Source organism: Saccopteryx bilineata, chromosome 10 (assembly GCF_036850765.1).
Source record: "Saccopteryx bilineata isolate mSacBil1 chromosome 10, mSacBil1_pri_phased_curated, whole genome shotgun sequence".
In the NCBI taxonomy this organism is placed as follows: domain Eukaryota; kingdom Metazoa; phylum Chordata; class Mammalia; order Chiroptera; family Emballonuridae; genus Saccopteryx; species Saccopteryx bilineata.
In genome coordinates this window covers 71,887,453-71,902,042 of record NC_089499.1, presented here as the reverse complement: position 1 = coordinate 71,902,042, position 14,590 = coordinate 71,887,453, and the positions used below count along the sequence as shown (strand labels likewise).

Genomic DNA, 14,590 nt, shown 5'->3' with positions numbered 1-14,590 from the left:
ATCCAAAATCAGACTTGTGAAGTGAGCCCAAAATCCTTAAGAAAGCCAAAACACAGTGATCAGACTTTCTGCCGGGTGACGGCTGAAAAGAAGTTGTATCTGAGATGCAGAATTAAAGGAGCAAAGCTGGGTTATCTTAGTCTCATCACTTAGTAGGGCAGATGTCTCACACAGACCACCTTGCCACCATGTGAAGACAAGGTCGCTAAAATGACAGCTGTGTTCAGGGAGGTATACAGCTGGCATTTGCTTGAACAGAATAATTGATGGTTGGTCTGCCATCTTTTATAGAAATGAATAGGAGGAAAAAGAAAAAGGCCTTGAACTACCCCATTCGCTTTCTTCAGTGCCAAAGCCAGTTAGAGATGAAGCCCAGCAATTACTGGGCCCTGGGACACAGAGCGTCTGCCTCAACAGCTCCGGGACTGAAGGCCCCAAAGGCCGGGCAGAGAGAAAGCAGATCCGTATCATGCGGCAAATCCTTTCTCCACTTCAAGGGCCCTTATGTGTGTGCTGCAGTAGACAACTAATTACATTAACAGTCCCTTATCTGACTCCCCCTGAATCAGATTGTTTCTGTCTCACCTTTTCCTTCCTCCAGCCCAGCAGAGATCTGTTTCACTTCTTGGTCCAGATATTGAAAACTCTCCATCAGTCTGAATCTACTAATAAGTTTTATATTAATAGTACCACTAATGTACTTTTACTAAAAGAGACCATTGGATCTTATTAGAGCAAGCTTGCTTAAGAACTCTTCATTTCCTAGAGATTTACTCTGACACAGATGATGGTGGTTAACAGTAATACTAACTTAGTATCAGCAGCCAAGTTATTGAGGGCTTATCATGTGCCAGGCACAGCTGTGAGAACTTCTGAATGTATTAGCTCATCTTTAGACCTAGAAGGCAGATGCCACGAACCTATCCGTTATACCAATGAGGACACTGAAACACTATGGGCACCTGCAGTAGGTAGCAGTGACCCTGGGAGTCTTGATTCCTAACCATCACCCTCTATTTCTTTATAACTACAGCAACCACTCGACATGCACTATATAACTTCATCATCTCACAACCCTGAGTTAGGTACCAGGTGCTACTACTATTCTCTGCCTTACAGGTAAGTCCTCTAACTCAAGTTTCAGTTCAAGTCACTACCTCAGGGCCATCGATAAGCTGAACTCAACTGCAAGTCAGAGGAGACCAACAGGCGAAAAGGCCAACAAGAGGAAAACCCCTAATAATCCCCAGGTAACATGGTAGTTGTGTTTCTGCCTATTTAGGGTCTGACTTGACTTTAAACCAGAAACAAACAGTATGAACTTCTCTGCAGGGGGTCTCTTGCTGAATGAGCTTGGTCTCAGGCCAGCCCCAAGTTCACAGAAATAAATGAACAAGGAAAAGGGGCATCATCATAGTAATTCAACTCTTTTTTCTTTTTTTTTTACAGAGACAGGGTCAGAGAAAGGGATAGATAGGAACAGACAGACAGGAATAGAGAGAGATGAGAAGCAACAATCATCAGTTTTTCGTTACTACACCTTAGTTGTTCATTGACTGCCCTCTCCTATGTGCCTTGACTGCGGGCCTTCAGCAGACCGAGTAACCCCTTGCTCAAGCCAGTGACCTTGGGTCCAAGCTGGTGAGCTTTGCTCAAACCAGATGAGCCCGCACTCAAGCTGGCGACCTCGGGGTCTCGAACCTGGGTCCTCTGCATCCCAGTCCGACGCTCTATCCTGGTCAGGCAGTAATTCAAGTCTTGACAAAACTGCTGGAAGCAGAGTGTGCAGGTGCGGTGGACCAGGCTAAAGAGGAATGGGGCACTTTGTCTAGAGTGGCAGCCAGAATCAACAGGTGGTGGCAGACTCCACAGGCTCTAATCTGCACAGAGCTGCCTGACTTACTGAGAGGACATGTGCAGCCCAGAGGAGGACTGTGTGGGCACTTCCTTCTCACTCACATCTACAAAGAAAGAACTGCTAGCTCAGTGGATGTCTGTTGGCCTCGCAGCACAGCTTTCTTTGCTCCCCTGCTCCCTGCAGACACAAGAACACTCTCCTCAGAAGGCAGTGACGCTGACCTGGCTCTGCGACACAGCCAGCTTGCCAGATGGAAATAGAGCCTGGTCAAAAAAAGCCGGCCGGAGCCCAGGGGACAGGCCCTGGGGAGTGTGCACGTCCAGGAGTAAGGAGACTGCAGGAACTTAAAACTGTGTTCAATAAGACCTTCCAAACAACTACAACTGTGCATGCAGCCTTCTCCCTTCATACTGCCCAACCTGCTTCCAGCCACAGCCCTACAGATCCTCCATAATGTCTGGCTTCCAGAGCTGACTCTTTTCCTGATGATTCCAAACCCAGAAGTGCCCAGATGTCTCGACCATGAACCAGACTCGTGGCCCACCCGGAGCTGAAAGCAGCACAGACAGGCAAATGGGCAGCATCAACCACCTGACCCGAGGCGGAGCCGGGATGCAGCCCTTTCCCAGTTCCGGCCTTCAGGGCCCTCAGCTCTCTCAGAAACTTCCATTTACTGGGCTTGGTGAAAGGAAGCTTTACATTCTGCAAGATGCAAAATGTTTAAATAAATAAGTAAATGAGGAGGAGGAGGAGGAGGAAAAGAAGGAGAAGTCTATTTCAGAGTATTTTATTATTTATTATTACCCAATCAAATGAGGCTTTAATAATGAAAAACAAACCTAAAGAGTAATTTTTGGTTATAGAGCTTTGGGGTGTTTTTTGTTGTTGTTCGGTTGTTTTCTGTGCCTTTATTTGTTTGATTTACTGAATAGCTGATATAAGCACACGGTAAAATTTTCAAACCTTTTCAAAAGAAAATACCAGCCCTGGCCAGTTGGCTCAGTGGTAGAGTGTTGGCCTGGCGTGTGAAAGTCCTAGGTTCAATTCCCAGTCAGGGCACACAGAAGAAGCAACCATCTGCTTCTCCACCCCTCCCCTCTCCCTTCTCTCTCTATTCTCCTCCCACAGCCATTGCTCGATTGTTTCAAGTGGGTTGGCCCCAAGTGCTGAGAATGGCTCAGTGAAGCCTCTGCCTCAAGTGCTAAAAATAGCTCCATTGCGAACATGGCCCCAGATGTGATTGCTGGGTGGATCCCAGTCTGGGCGCATGCAAGAGTCTGTCCCACTATCTCCCCGCCTCTCAGTTGGAAAAAAGAGACAGAGAGAGAATATCAGGAATATACAGTGACAAATGAAGCTTCCTTGCACTTCAGTCCTCTGATCTGCCTCCAAGAGTAAGTCCCTGCTGCCAGCCTCTAGAAAGGTACACGTTTTCTTTCTTTCTTTCTCTTTCTTTTCTTTCTTTTCTTTCTTTCTTTCTTTCTTTCTTTCTTTCTCTTTTTCTCTTTCTTTCCTTCCTTTTCCTTTCTTTCTCTCCTTCCTTCCTTTCCTTTCCTTCCTCTTTCCTTCCTTCCTCCCTTCCTCCCTCCTTCCCTTCCTTCCTTTTTTCCTTCCTTCCTTTTCCTTCCTCCCTCCCTCCCTTCCTCCCTTTCTTTTTTTCTTTCTTTCTTCCTTCTTCCCTCCTTCCTCCCTTCCTCCCTCCCTCACCTTTCCTTCCTCCCTTTCCTTCCCATTCCTTCCTTTCCTTCCCTTCCCTTCCTTCCCTCCCAACCTTCCTTTCTCCCTCCCTTCCCTTCTCCTTCCTTCCTCGCCCCCTCCCTTCCTTCCTTTCCTTCCCTTCCCTCCCTCCCTCTTCCTCCCTCCCTCTTCCTCCCTCCCTTCCTCTCTATTTTTAGAGGGACAGACACGAAGGGAGATAAGAAACATAAACTCATAGTTGTGTCACTTCAGTTCACCGACTGCTTCTCTGCACATTTTTCTTTCATGCAGATGCTTGTGTTTTACACAGTCTATTCTGTTCCAGTTACTCCGTTAGTAATTTTTCTTAAAAATTCCCACAACTCTTCCAATCTGCTGGCATAAATAGTATAAATAATCCATTATTTATCCATTCTGCTATTTGTAGATACTTCAGTTGTTTCCAAACACAAACAGAGCTACAATTAGTAACAAAGTTGGGCAGGGAGTTGGGTCTTCAGTTAGTTTTGTTTCTTAAAAGGGAGTAAGTCATCAATAATAAATAGGAGCACAGGTTTTAGAGTCAGGGCCACTTAATCAATAACCATTGTTATTAGAGCTTTTAGGTACTTAAGAATAGGGCACACTAAATAGTTGGCAAGACTTTATGACATAGTTCGTAACCCAGGTGGCCAAAGACGTTTTAGTACAGTGATACTTCAATCAGAAGCAACAGTGATAAGAGTGAGGGCTTGCTCTGTGCCAGGCTCCGAGCTGACTGCTTCGCATGTAGTGTCTCACTGAATGATATGTCAACCTTTCAGGAAGGTCCTATATGATCACCCTGCCTAAAAAGAAGAAACAGAGGGAGGCACTGGTACAGAGCAGTAGAAATTATTAGGAAGGGATTTTACAGCTTGGATTTTTAAATCAGATACACCTGGGTGCATTCAACTTCAATCCTACCCTGAACCAGCTGAATGGCTTTCAGCATGTCACTTAACCTTATTGCATCTTAGTATCCTCTTCCAAAAAATGAAAATAACACAGTATCAACTTCATAGGTTTTTGGCAGGAACTAGCTGAAATAATGGAACCTAACAGTTTAGAATATAGCTAGATACAGAGTCAAGGCTTAACAGGTGGTGGTATTTCACAGACAAAAAGCAGTGCCCCAAAAGGACACCCCCATTACTGCAGCCCTCCGCTGAGCACAACACATACACACTGGGCAGCACAACCTGAGAGGCAGAGGGTAAGCCATAAATACCCAAAGGCAGGCCCACTCAGGCTTCCTACACCTGCAGGAACACTTTAGGTCAACAGCCCTGAAAAGCTCACCGCAGCACCCACACCAAGCATTCACGGGCCAGGCAGCAGTAACGTGATCCCAGCGCAGCTCTTAAATAGTAAGGTATAAATAGCCCCTCTTATTAATAGAGGAGCCCGGCCATCAGGACTCTGGCTGGAGGCCCTCTGGTGGGCTTTCCTCAGAGCTGTGGGTGATGTGGTCCTTGGGGCCCAGCAGCAGCTGCACAAATGTCCTCGAGACCTCTGGGGGCCTCCGACGGGCTCACTTCTCTCCAGCTGGCCCACTGTGCTCTGTGGTCCTGGCCTCCAAAGGAACACCACCGCTGAAACACCAGGGCTGCCGCTCACCGGCCTGGACTCCCTTGCCACGGCCTGCAGGCTCGCACGGCTCTGCTCCATGGGGCTCAGAACGGACAGCACCCGGGAAACCGGAGCCCCAGATCACTCAGAAGCTACTGTGTGCCAACTGCGGTTTGTTCCTCACTGTCCTTCCCAGCCGCTCACTCCTCATAGCCTCTTCCTACCTCCACCAGGTTTTAGGACTCCGGTCAGTGGGCAGTTCCACTGTCCTGGACACCAGGGATTTGTTTTTCCCACCCAGCAGTGGGACACCAGGAATGGTGGTCACAGTGGTAAAAAGGTTATCGGCCTTTTTAACAATGCACCCAGCTTGAGTGTCTATGCAATGATCAAGTAGAAGAAGAGAAGAGAAATAACCTTCCCTGAGTCTTTCCCACATGCAAAGCCTGGAGGTCAAGTCCAATGCACAATTATGACAATAATAATAATGTGTTATGTCCACACTGCACAAGAGCAAAAGGGGGCACAGAGGTACTAAGTGACTTGTTCAGGAACATAGTCGGGTAAGGAACAGGACCAGACCTCACCTCAGGTCTGTCTGCTACCATAGAATGTATATTTCCCAGTAAGCCACATTGTATCCATGAACCACAGCCCCTGCCTTACAACTCCCACGCTCAGGAAGGCAGCGCGGCCCCGGATGCCACCGGTCATGAGTGAGACAGGGTGTAGGCCCAGGTCTACCACTCACTAGCCGTGCAGTTCTGGCCCATTCCCCATGCCTCAGTTCACTCAGTGTCTGAAAAAAGGCCGTGTGACAGTAAGGAGAGCAGTTACCAGCCCTTCAACCCTCACCAGTGCCCTGGCAGAGACAGGAGAGAAATCAGGCCCCAAACAGGAGCACAGGCTGGGGGCGGGGCCTAATCCTGACTATGAATGTAACAGGAGCACAGGGGAAGGAGAAAAGCCAAACAGTGAGGGGAGCAGAGAGGCTGCGCCTGGAGCACAGGGTGGATCTGGACAAAGGGTCTGGTGGAGTGAGAGGAGACACTCGGGACCCAGGAAGAGAAGACTGCTGTAGAAAGACTGATACAAACTGGTAAACACTGGCTTTTCTGTGTTGAAAGAATCTTCACTTGAATGCTGTAGCAATTTAGGGCCCTGCAGCCTTAGGGTTAAAATCAAATAGATTTGCGTTTGGCTCTGGGGTCCTCCTCCCATGTAGCAAGTGTCGTTAGCTTCTCCCCACTTCAGTCCTTCTCCTCTTTTGTAGAGTGGGGGAAATTATGGTAAAGAAAATAGTTTATAGCCTGTCCAGGCGGTGGCGCAGTGGATAGAGCATCAGACTGGGACACGGAGGACCCAGGTTCAAAACCCCTAGGTCACCGACTTGAGCGCAGGCTCATCTGGTTTGAGCATGGCTCACCAGCTTAAGCCCAAGGTTGCTGGCTTGAGCAAGGGGTCACTAGGTCTGCTGTAAACCCCTCCCCCCCCCCATCAAGGCACATAGGAGAAAGCAATCAATGAACAACTAAGGTGCCACAACAAGAAACTGATGCTTCTCATCTCTCTCCCTTCCTGTCTGTCCCTATCTGTCCCTCTCTCTGTCTCTGTCACACACACACAGAAAAGAATTTATGCCTGACCTCTGGCGGCACAGTGGATAAAGTGTCAACCTGGAATGCGGAGGTTACTGGTTCAAAACCCTGGGCTTGCCTGGTCAATGCACATATGGAAGTTGATGCTTCCTGCTCCTCCCCCCTTCTCTCTCTCTTTCTCTCTCTCTCTCTCCCCCCCCTCTAAAAATGAATAAATAAAATCTTAAAAAAAATTATAGCAAGCAATGTACTGTGAGAATTAAATGAGAAGTTGTTCATATAGGGTTTAGCAGGGTGCTATGATTGCTGTGTGTACAGTCTGATCCCAAAATTATATGTATAGAGGTATGCATTTTCCACTAAGTGTCCACAAGAGTTATGTCTGGGTGATCTTCAATGAATTAGTCTTTACATATTTCTATTGGTTCCTAATTTTCTGCAGTGGGTATGCATAATCTATGGGAAAATGTCTTGAAGTCCCTATGGAACTAAAATTCCTGATAATTCTAGCATCCATTCTAAAAGCAGAACTCTTTACATTAAAGAGAAGAAAAGACTGAGGCCTGATTTCAAGGACACTGCAGAGGCAGCTCGCCCGGTGCCCCAGGAGCCGCAATGCCAGCTCTTTTTGGAGGTGGGAGAGGAAAGGTAAGCCTCTTTTGTCTACTCTTCTATACCTTTGTTTTCTGGAAATCTGCAGGGTGGGGCTGGCTCCCTGGGAACCGCAGGCAAGTACCAGCCAGGTTGGGTTAACCAAGCTGGTTCATGGGGCTCTGCACACCCACGTGTCCCTGTGACTTCTAGTAAGTCCACACCTACCAGACTGTAACACACTCTCATGCCGGCCTAGGAAGAAAACACAGGCTGCAGTGAGGAAGAGCTGAGTGAGCACAGCACTTGTCACAACAACCTTAACACAAATGTTCCTTCTACCAAGCGTAGGCTGCTGACCCAGGGGCTGATGCTGCTGCAATAGGAGAGGGTCTTCACAAGAGCTCTCCAGCCCTCCTACCTCCCAGAGGATTAGGGAAAAGCACTCACACTTCCTGTAGATTCGGCAAGTCCTCAAAACCCGCAGGGTCGATCTCAGAAAGTTTGTTGTAACTCAGGTTTCTGGTCAAGGGAGAGAAAAAGAAAGAAAAAACAAACAGTTGAATCAACATTTTAATATACCCAAAACAGGAATCTTCTACTCCACCCCCAACCCCCAAAAATAACATAATGATTGCCCTTATCTCAAGTATTATTTTAAGTAACCTTCCTCACACTGAGCTTTACAGATATACCTTCTGGCACTGGCATCTATAAACAAGTCACTGTGAAAATCTCAAAGCACCTCAAGTTGGCTAAACTCAAACAAATTCTAATCAATATCATTTTGCCACTTAGTAACAGGAAAGAAGTTCAAAGGTAAGCCAGTCCTCTACCTATATCAGTGTGAATGAGGCCCAAGTGCTTTGTACCATAGCAAAGCCAAAGCTAGTCTAAAAGGTACTTTTTAATTAATATCTTACTTAAATATCAAACAACATCAAACAGGAGAAAAAAACGAGGCAGACTGACCCTCCATTGTCTAAAATCAGAGATGACATTTGGCAAAGTCGGGATATTCTTTGTTGTCACAACTACTGGGGAGGGAAAAGTGGCCACTGACATCTGGCAGACAGAAGCCAAGGACGCTAACACCCTCTAGTGAGTAGGACAGCCGTAACAACAAACAGCTATCCAGCCCCAACGTCAACAGCAACATTACAAGGTTGAGAAATCTTGTCTGAACAAGAACTTTATTTATTTATTTAAATTCAGTGAGAGGAGGTGAGACAGAGAGACTCCTACTTGTACCCTGACCAGTATCCACCCAGCAAGCCCACTAGGAGGCGATGCTCTACCCATGTAGGGCATTGCTCTGTTGCTCGGCAACTGAGCTCTTCTTAGTGCCTGAGGTGGATGGAGGCCATGGAGCCATCCTCAGCGCCCAGGGCCAACTCGCTCCAATCAAGCCTTGGCTGCAGGAGGGGAGGAGAAGAGAGAGAGAAGCAAGAGGGGGAGGGGTGGAAAAGCAGATGAGTGCTTCTCCTATGTGCCCTGGCTGGGAATTGAACCCAAGATATCTGCACGCTGGGCCAATGTGCCACCACTGTGGCCACCACTGAACCAACCGGCCAGGGCCCTGAACAAGAACTTAAGAGTAAAAATCGCTCACGTGTTGAGTCAAAATTGAAGGGACTGCTGAGAAAGTGAACACTGTAAGATCCTAATCACAACACTATACTATGAACACAGCACTCCTGCTATCAATGAATAAATATTAGGCATGACAAATCACACAGGAGAGAGGAGCCACAGTCACAGGATACCCACGGTTGGTGTTAACCAAAGACAATGAAAACCACACACGTGAGCAGTCTTCTCAAGGTGATGGCATCTATCACAGTAACTCAGAGTTACATCCCTCTCCTCTGCAACTCCCTGCACCCATTGAGGCAGACATGAGCTTCTCAGATCATACCTTCAACCCAGAAAAGGTTAATTAATCCACAAGCACAAAATCCACAGAACTGTCATCCAATTGGGCCCCAATGTCTCGCCTTGTGCCTTGCTCCCTGCCCCTAAAACATACCTAGTCCTGCAGAAGACAAAGAGGTTAATTTAACATTTTTTTCATATCAACTATTAACTCGATTGACATTACTGCCAACTAACAGTGCTACTAATCATACGTTTACAATGTAGCTCTTAAGGGGCACAGTGTCCCATAAGTGGCAACTACCTTTAAAACTTACTCCAGAGACATTCCAATCAATACTGACCTAGAGCTGATAGCCACTTCACTGCCAACTCAAGACATTCATCTAAATAAAGTTAAACTACACTTGGAATTGATGGTACGTCTGAGTTTGGGGCATAACCTGAATGAAAAGCAATTTGTCCAGAAATTATATTACTATGAAATATTGAAGGTGGTAATTTTTAAAACCACATATTAAAGTCAAGTGTGAGCTTGTCTGCACTTGGGGGAGGTACAGAGAAATCAACAGGTTTGACTTGGAAAAAAAAAAATCCACAAATGGAAAGAATTCGCTCACATCACAAAAAAAACCAGACAGACAGAAATTGTCTTCTATTTTGAGCACATTATCATAGAAGTGGTGGGTGTAGAGATACTTTGAGTTTACAATACTATAACGTTTATATCATTATAGGTGATGGAAGGAGTTGAGCTGGAGGAGACATCAGAGAGAAACTCAGAAATCACAAAGGCAAGAGCCTGGAAGGTGGCAAGGAATGTGGATGGTCAGTCACCCTGCAGGTGTGGATGGGGCTAGCACAGCAGTGCCTGCCTGCCTGTCTAAAGGGCATCTCCTCTGCTCCTGTCTCCAGAAACAAGATGAGGGCAGGCCAGTGTCCTCTGCTGTCAGGAAGCTAAAGCTCTGAATTCTTGCAATAAATTCTCTCAATTTTTGGAAGGAAAAAAAAAAACAACCCTAGGTGGGCCAAACAAAAGTTATCTGAAGACCACATCTGGCTTGAGGGCTACCCGTTTTCAGCCTCTCAGCTAGGCCACTGACTCTTGAGGCTATTAGGTCCAAAATGAGTGACTCGTTTCTGGTTTATATATATATAGCCAGGGGTGGAGCTGGGTCTTAAGCAATTAACTGGTAGCACATTTTAAACTATCTGGAATAAAATCAATTAAGGCTATTTGATAAAGGGTCTTCCATAAACTGGTCTTATCAGGACCTCACACTGAGATCCTAGTAAGTAGCAATGACGATGAATATATCTGTAAGTGAAAATTTAAAGCTCAACTGGGTCAGCCTGGATGTGGTAACGTTTCAACTTCCAGTGAACTAAAAAAGCCATGTACCAATAAATGAGGGTCCAGCAGACTGGCTCTTAGGGTGCTTCCCTCTGGGGGCACCTACAGCAATCACAGAGAGAGGACAGGGGCTGCGTCTCAGGTCCCCTGGAATGGCTTCTACTTCTGAGTCAGAGCTTTTAAGTCTGAGAAGTGGAAAGTCCTGCCACCTGGGATAAGCTGCTGCTCATCCACGGCTTTACCAGGAAGCAGGGAAAACATTTACTGCATTCTCCCTGTGAAATAATCTGAAATAAAATCCTCAGAGGCACTGTTTTCTTTGCTCATTTCAGGGAGACAAACTACCAACATCACGGTTTGTGGTAAAATAAAGTAACATAAAATTTACCAAAATAACCATTTTTAATTGTACAGTTCAATGCACACACACTGTTGTACAACCATCACCATCATCCATCCCTAGAACTTTTTATCTTCTCCCTGAAATTTAGTACCCCTTAAACACCAACCCCCCAACCCCTAGCCAGCCCCAGCAACCTCATTCCACTTTCTGTCTCAGTGAACTGTGGCCCTCTAGGTACTCCCTATGAGCAAAACCACAGTCTATTGTCCTTTTGTTTCTGCTTGTTTCACTTAGCATAATATCCTCAAGGTTGAACCATGTTGTAGCATATGTGATACCCCTTCCTTTTCTGGGCTAAATACTATTTACCTCTGTGTGTGTGCATCCATTCAATAGTTTTGTTGATCCACACAATAGTTGATGGGCATCTGAGTTGTTTCCATCTTTTGGATATTGTGAATAATGTTCCTATCAACATTTAATTTTTCCAGCACAATTTTTAAATAAAGTTTTTTAAACCCTTTGATTGTTACGCTTACTGACATTTTTCAACAAGTAAAGAACTACATTTGTTCAGCCCAGGAACTGTACGAGAGGGATGTGAATTCCCATCTTAGTACTCAGTATCAATCAAAGGGTTAACCAGTGAAAAACCTTTAATGAGAACTTTCTTCCAGGTGGCATCTGACATGCACACAAATCTAAAGCATCTCGCTTATTTCTGCAAACACATTACCCCCTACCCAGCTGGGCATCTGAATGTGTCTTCAGTTGAAGGTTTCAGATTCTCCTGTCAAAACAATTCATCTATCAGCAGGACAGATGCTGTCCAAGGCATTTCTGCACCTTTCAGTAGCAAAGAGGAGCGGAAAGAAACCTCAGGGAATTTAGTTTCTGACAATTGCAGCTTTCATTAAACATTTTGTCAGCCACTGTCATAACACAAGTTTCCCGTTCTTGTACAAAGGGTGCGCAAATCTTTGAACAACTGAGCCAGTCACAGCTCCTTTCTCAGCTAATCTGCTGAGAGCTGACCGCCGGCCCACCCTTGGTAGCACCACAAGAGGCACCTCAGCCAAGAGCAGCTCAAGTTTTTATCCAGGTTTTATCTGTGTATGAGAAGCAAACCTGAACAGTACCTGATACAATCAGCCCGCCGAGCATTTTCCCAACAAGGCCCCAGCCCCAAACCCACTGAACCAGGAAAGCTAAGGTTTTCAAGAAGCTGAGAAATCACCACCATTAGGTAAACCTGTGCTGTCCAATTCAGGAGCCTCCAAGGCAGGTGGCAACCAAGGTTTATATATAAACTTATTAGGATTTCATAAAATTAAGACCTCAATTTCTCAGATACACTAGACATACGGCAAGTGTTCAACATCCACATGTGGGAGTGACTACCATCATCTCTGAACTATTAGACCATGCTGTATCTAAATCATAGAGTGATCAACAAATATTTCTAAATCATGAAATCATCAACAAATACTGAAAGTGAATGACACCTATTTTGAGACACTTAGATTTTAACAATAAATTTAAATTCCCCAATAATTGAACTGTGTTAAAAACTTTGATGGGGGTCTGACTGGCAATGGAACAGTGGACAGGGCATTGACCTGGGAGGCTGAGGTCCCAGGATCGAAACCCCGAGGTCACCAGCTTGAGTGCAGACTCATCCAGCTTGAGTGCAAGGTTGCTGGCTTGAGCGCGGGATCATCAACATGATCCCATGGTCACTGGCTTGAGCCCAAGGTTGCTGGATTGAGCAAGGAGTCACTGGCTTGGCTGGAGCGACCCAGTCAAGGCACATATGAGAAGCAATCAATGAACAACTAAAGTGATGAATCTATGAGTTGATGCTTCTCATCTCTCTCCCTTCCTGTCAAACTCTCTTGCAAATGAATGAGAAAAGAAAAGAAAAGAGAAAAGAAAGGGAAAGAAAGAAAAAAGAAAAGAAAAGGAAAAGGGTAGGAAATGACACGAATATTAGCCCATGTCTTTTAGGCACACAAAGTTCTTAACCATCCCAAAAGAGGAAAAGCCTTAGAAAATTCAATTCATTAGGAAGACACTCAATTAAAAATGCTTCGAGTTTAATTCTGTAGGTTTAATCAGTATTTACATAATCTGACCAGTATCTTCCTGGATTACAACCAGAACCACATATTATAAACTTGGCAAAGGCTACCCAAGGCTGGCAAACAATAATTCATTGACTCCTTGGAAGCTCAGGGATAAAAAGTGTGTTTGGTTTTGAGTCAGCGCAGTGAGGAAACAACTCCCGCGCCACTGGACAACATAGTTAGCACAGATCTTACTACTGAGCACTGCTGGGGCACCCGGCCCAGCCCCATCCTCTGTTTCTTGGGAAACTGTGGACTCCAGATGGACATCTATTGCTCACCACCCATTTTTAAAAGGAGTCACCTGCCTAGGAGCAACAGAGAACAAGAGGGCAGTCCTTTCAAATTTCAAGGGGTGTGAGTAAGGAAGAACGTACAATTTTGTAAAACTTATTCATTCCCTTACGCTCTAAAGCACTTTACCTTCTGAGGAATGATGTGCAATACGCATCAAGTTCCAGCAAAACTACATTATATTCCAGAGACCTACATTTTAAAGTTTTATGAGAATAAGAGATTTCTTTTAAAATCTAGAATATCAGATGTCTTTATCCTTTTTTTCTTCTTCATTAAGTGAGAGGGTGGGAGGCAAGGAGGCAGAGATGGGCTCCCACATGTGTCCCAACCAGGATCCACCTGGCAAGCCCCCTACCAGGCAATGCTCTGCCCATCTGAGGCCACTGCTCCATTGCTCTGCAACCAAGCTTTAGTGCCTGAGGTGAAGCACAGAGCCATCCTCAGGGCCCAGGGCCAACTCGCTCAAACCATACAAGCCATGGCTGTGGGAGGAGAAGAGAGAGAGGGGAAGAGAAAAAAGGGAAAGGGGAAGGGTGGAGAAGCAGATGAGCACTTCTCCTGGGCACCCTGACAGGGAATTGAACCCAGGACTTCCACACACCAGGCCAATACTCTACCACTAAGCCAACCAGCCAGGGCCACCTTATCTTTTTTCCTAATGTGATGTTTTCCCCTCACTAACCAAGCATCACAACAAAATAGCCTGATAATACACATTAAAGGCTTATATTATTAAGAATGAAATTGCGACTGACCTATGATGGTACAGTGGATCAAGTATTGACCTAGAACGCTGAGGTCGCCTGATCAAAACCTTGGGCTTGCCTGGTCAAGGCACATATAACAAGCAAGCAATGAACAAATAACATGAAGCAACTATGAACTGATACTTCTCGCTCTGTACCACCCCCACCCACCCACCGTAAAAATCAATAAATAAAATCTTTTTTTAAAAAAAGAATGGAATTTCATCTTAAACTGGAATTGTCCCGCTGGCCTTTTCACCCAAGAATTTCCACTCAGGGCAAGGTTCTGCTCTCCTCAGTGAGCTCAGCAAGCAACACACTCCCTCACACTCCCTAAACTGAGCCTTGGAAAAACAAACACTTTCTGCAAATAAAAAATGGCAAAAATCACTCAGATTTTAACAATACATACAGCTCATTTTGTAAGATTTTGGTCAGTTATATTTAGGAAAGCCAGTAATGAATCACAGTTACTTCAATTTTTTAAAATATTCCATAGATAGTTCTCTACGCA

General features: G+C 45.5%; 1 protein-coding gene across 1 annotated transcript in view; it reads right to left on the bottom strand.

The window, feature by feature from the left end:
* Positions 1-14,590, bottom strand: part of LRIG1 (leucine rich repeats and immunoglobulin like domains 1) — a 117,335-nt gene that overhangs the window by 68,061 nt on the left and 34,684 nt on the right. The window contains exon 2 of the mRNA XM_066245897.1: positions 7,786-7,857. Within this exon, the coding sequence (XP_066101994.1) occupies positions 7,786-7,857 (72 nt within the window). The remainder of the gene's footprint in view (positions 1-7,785; positions 7,858-14,590) is intronic.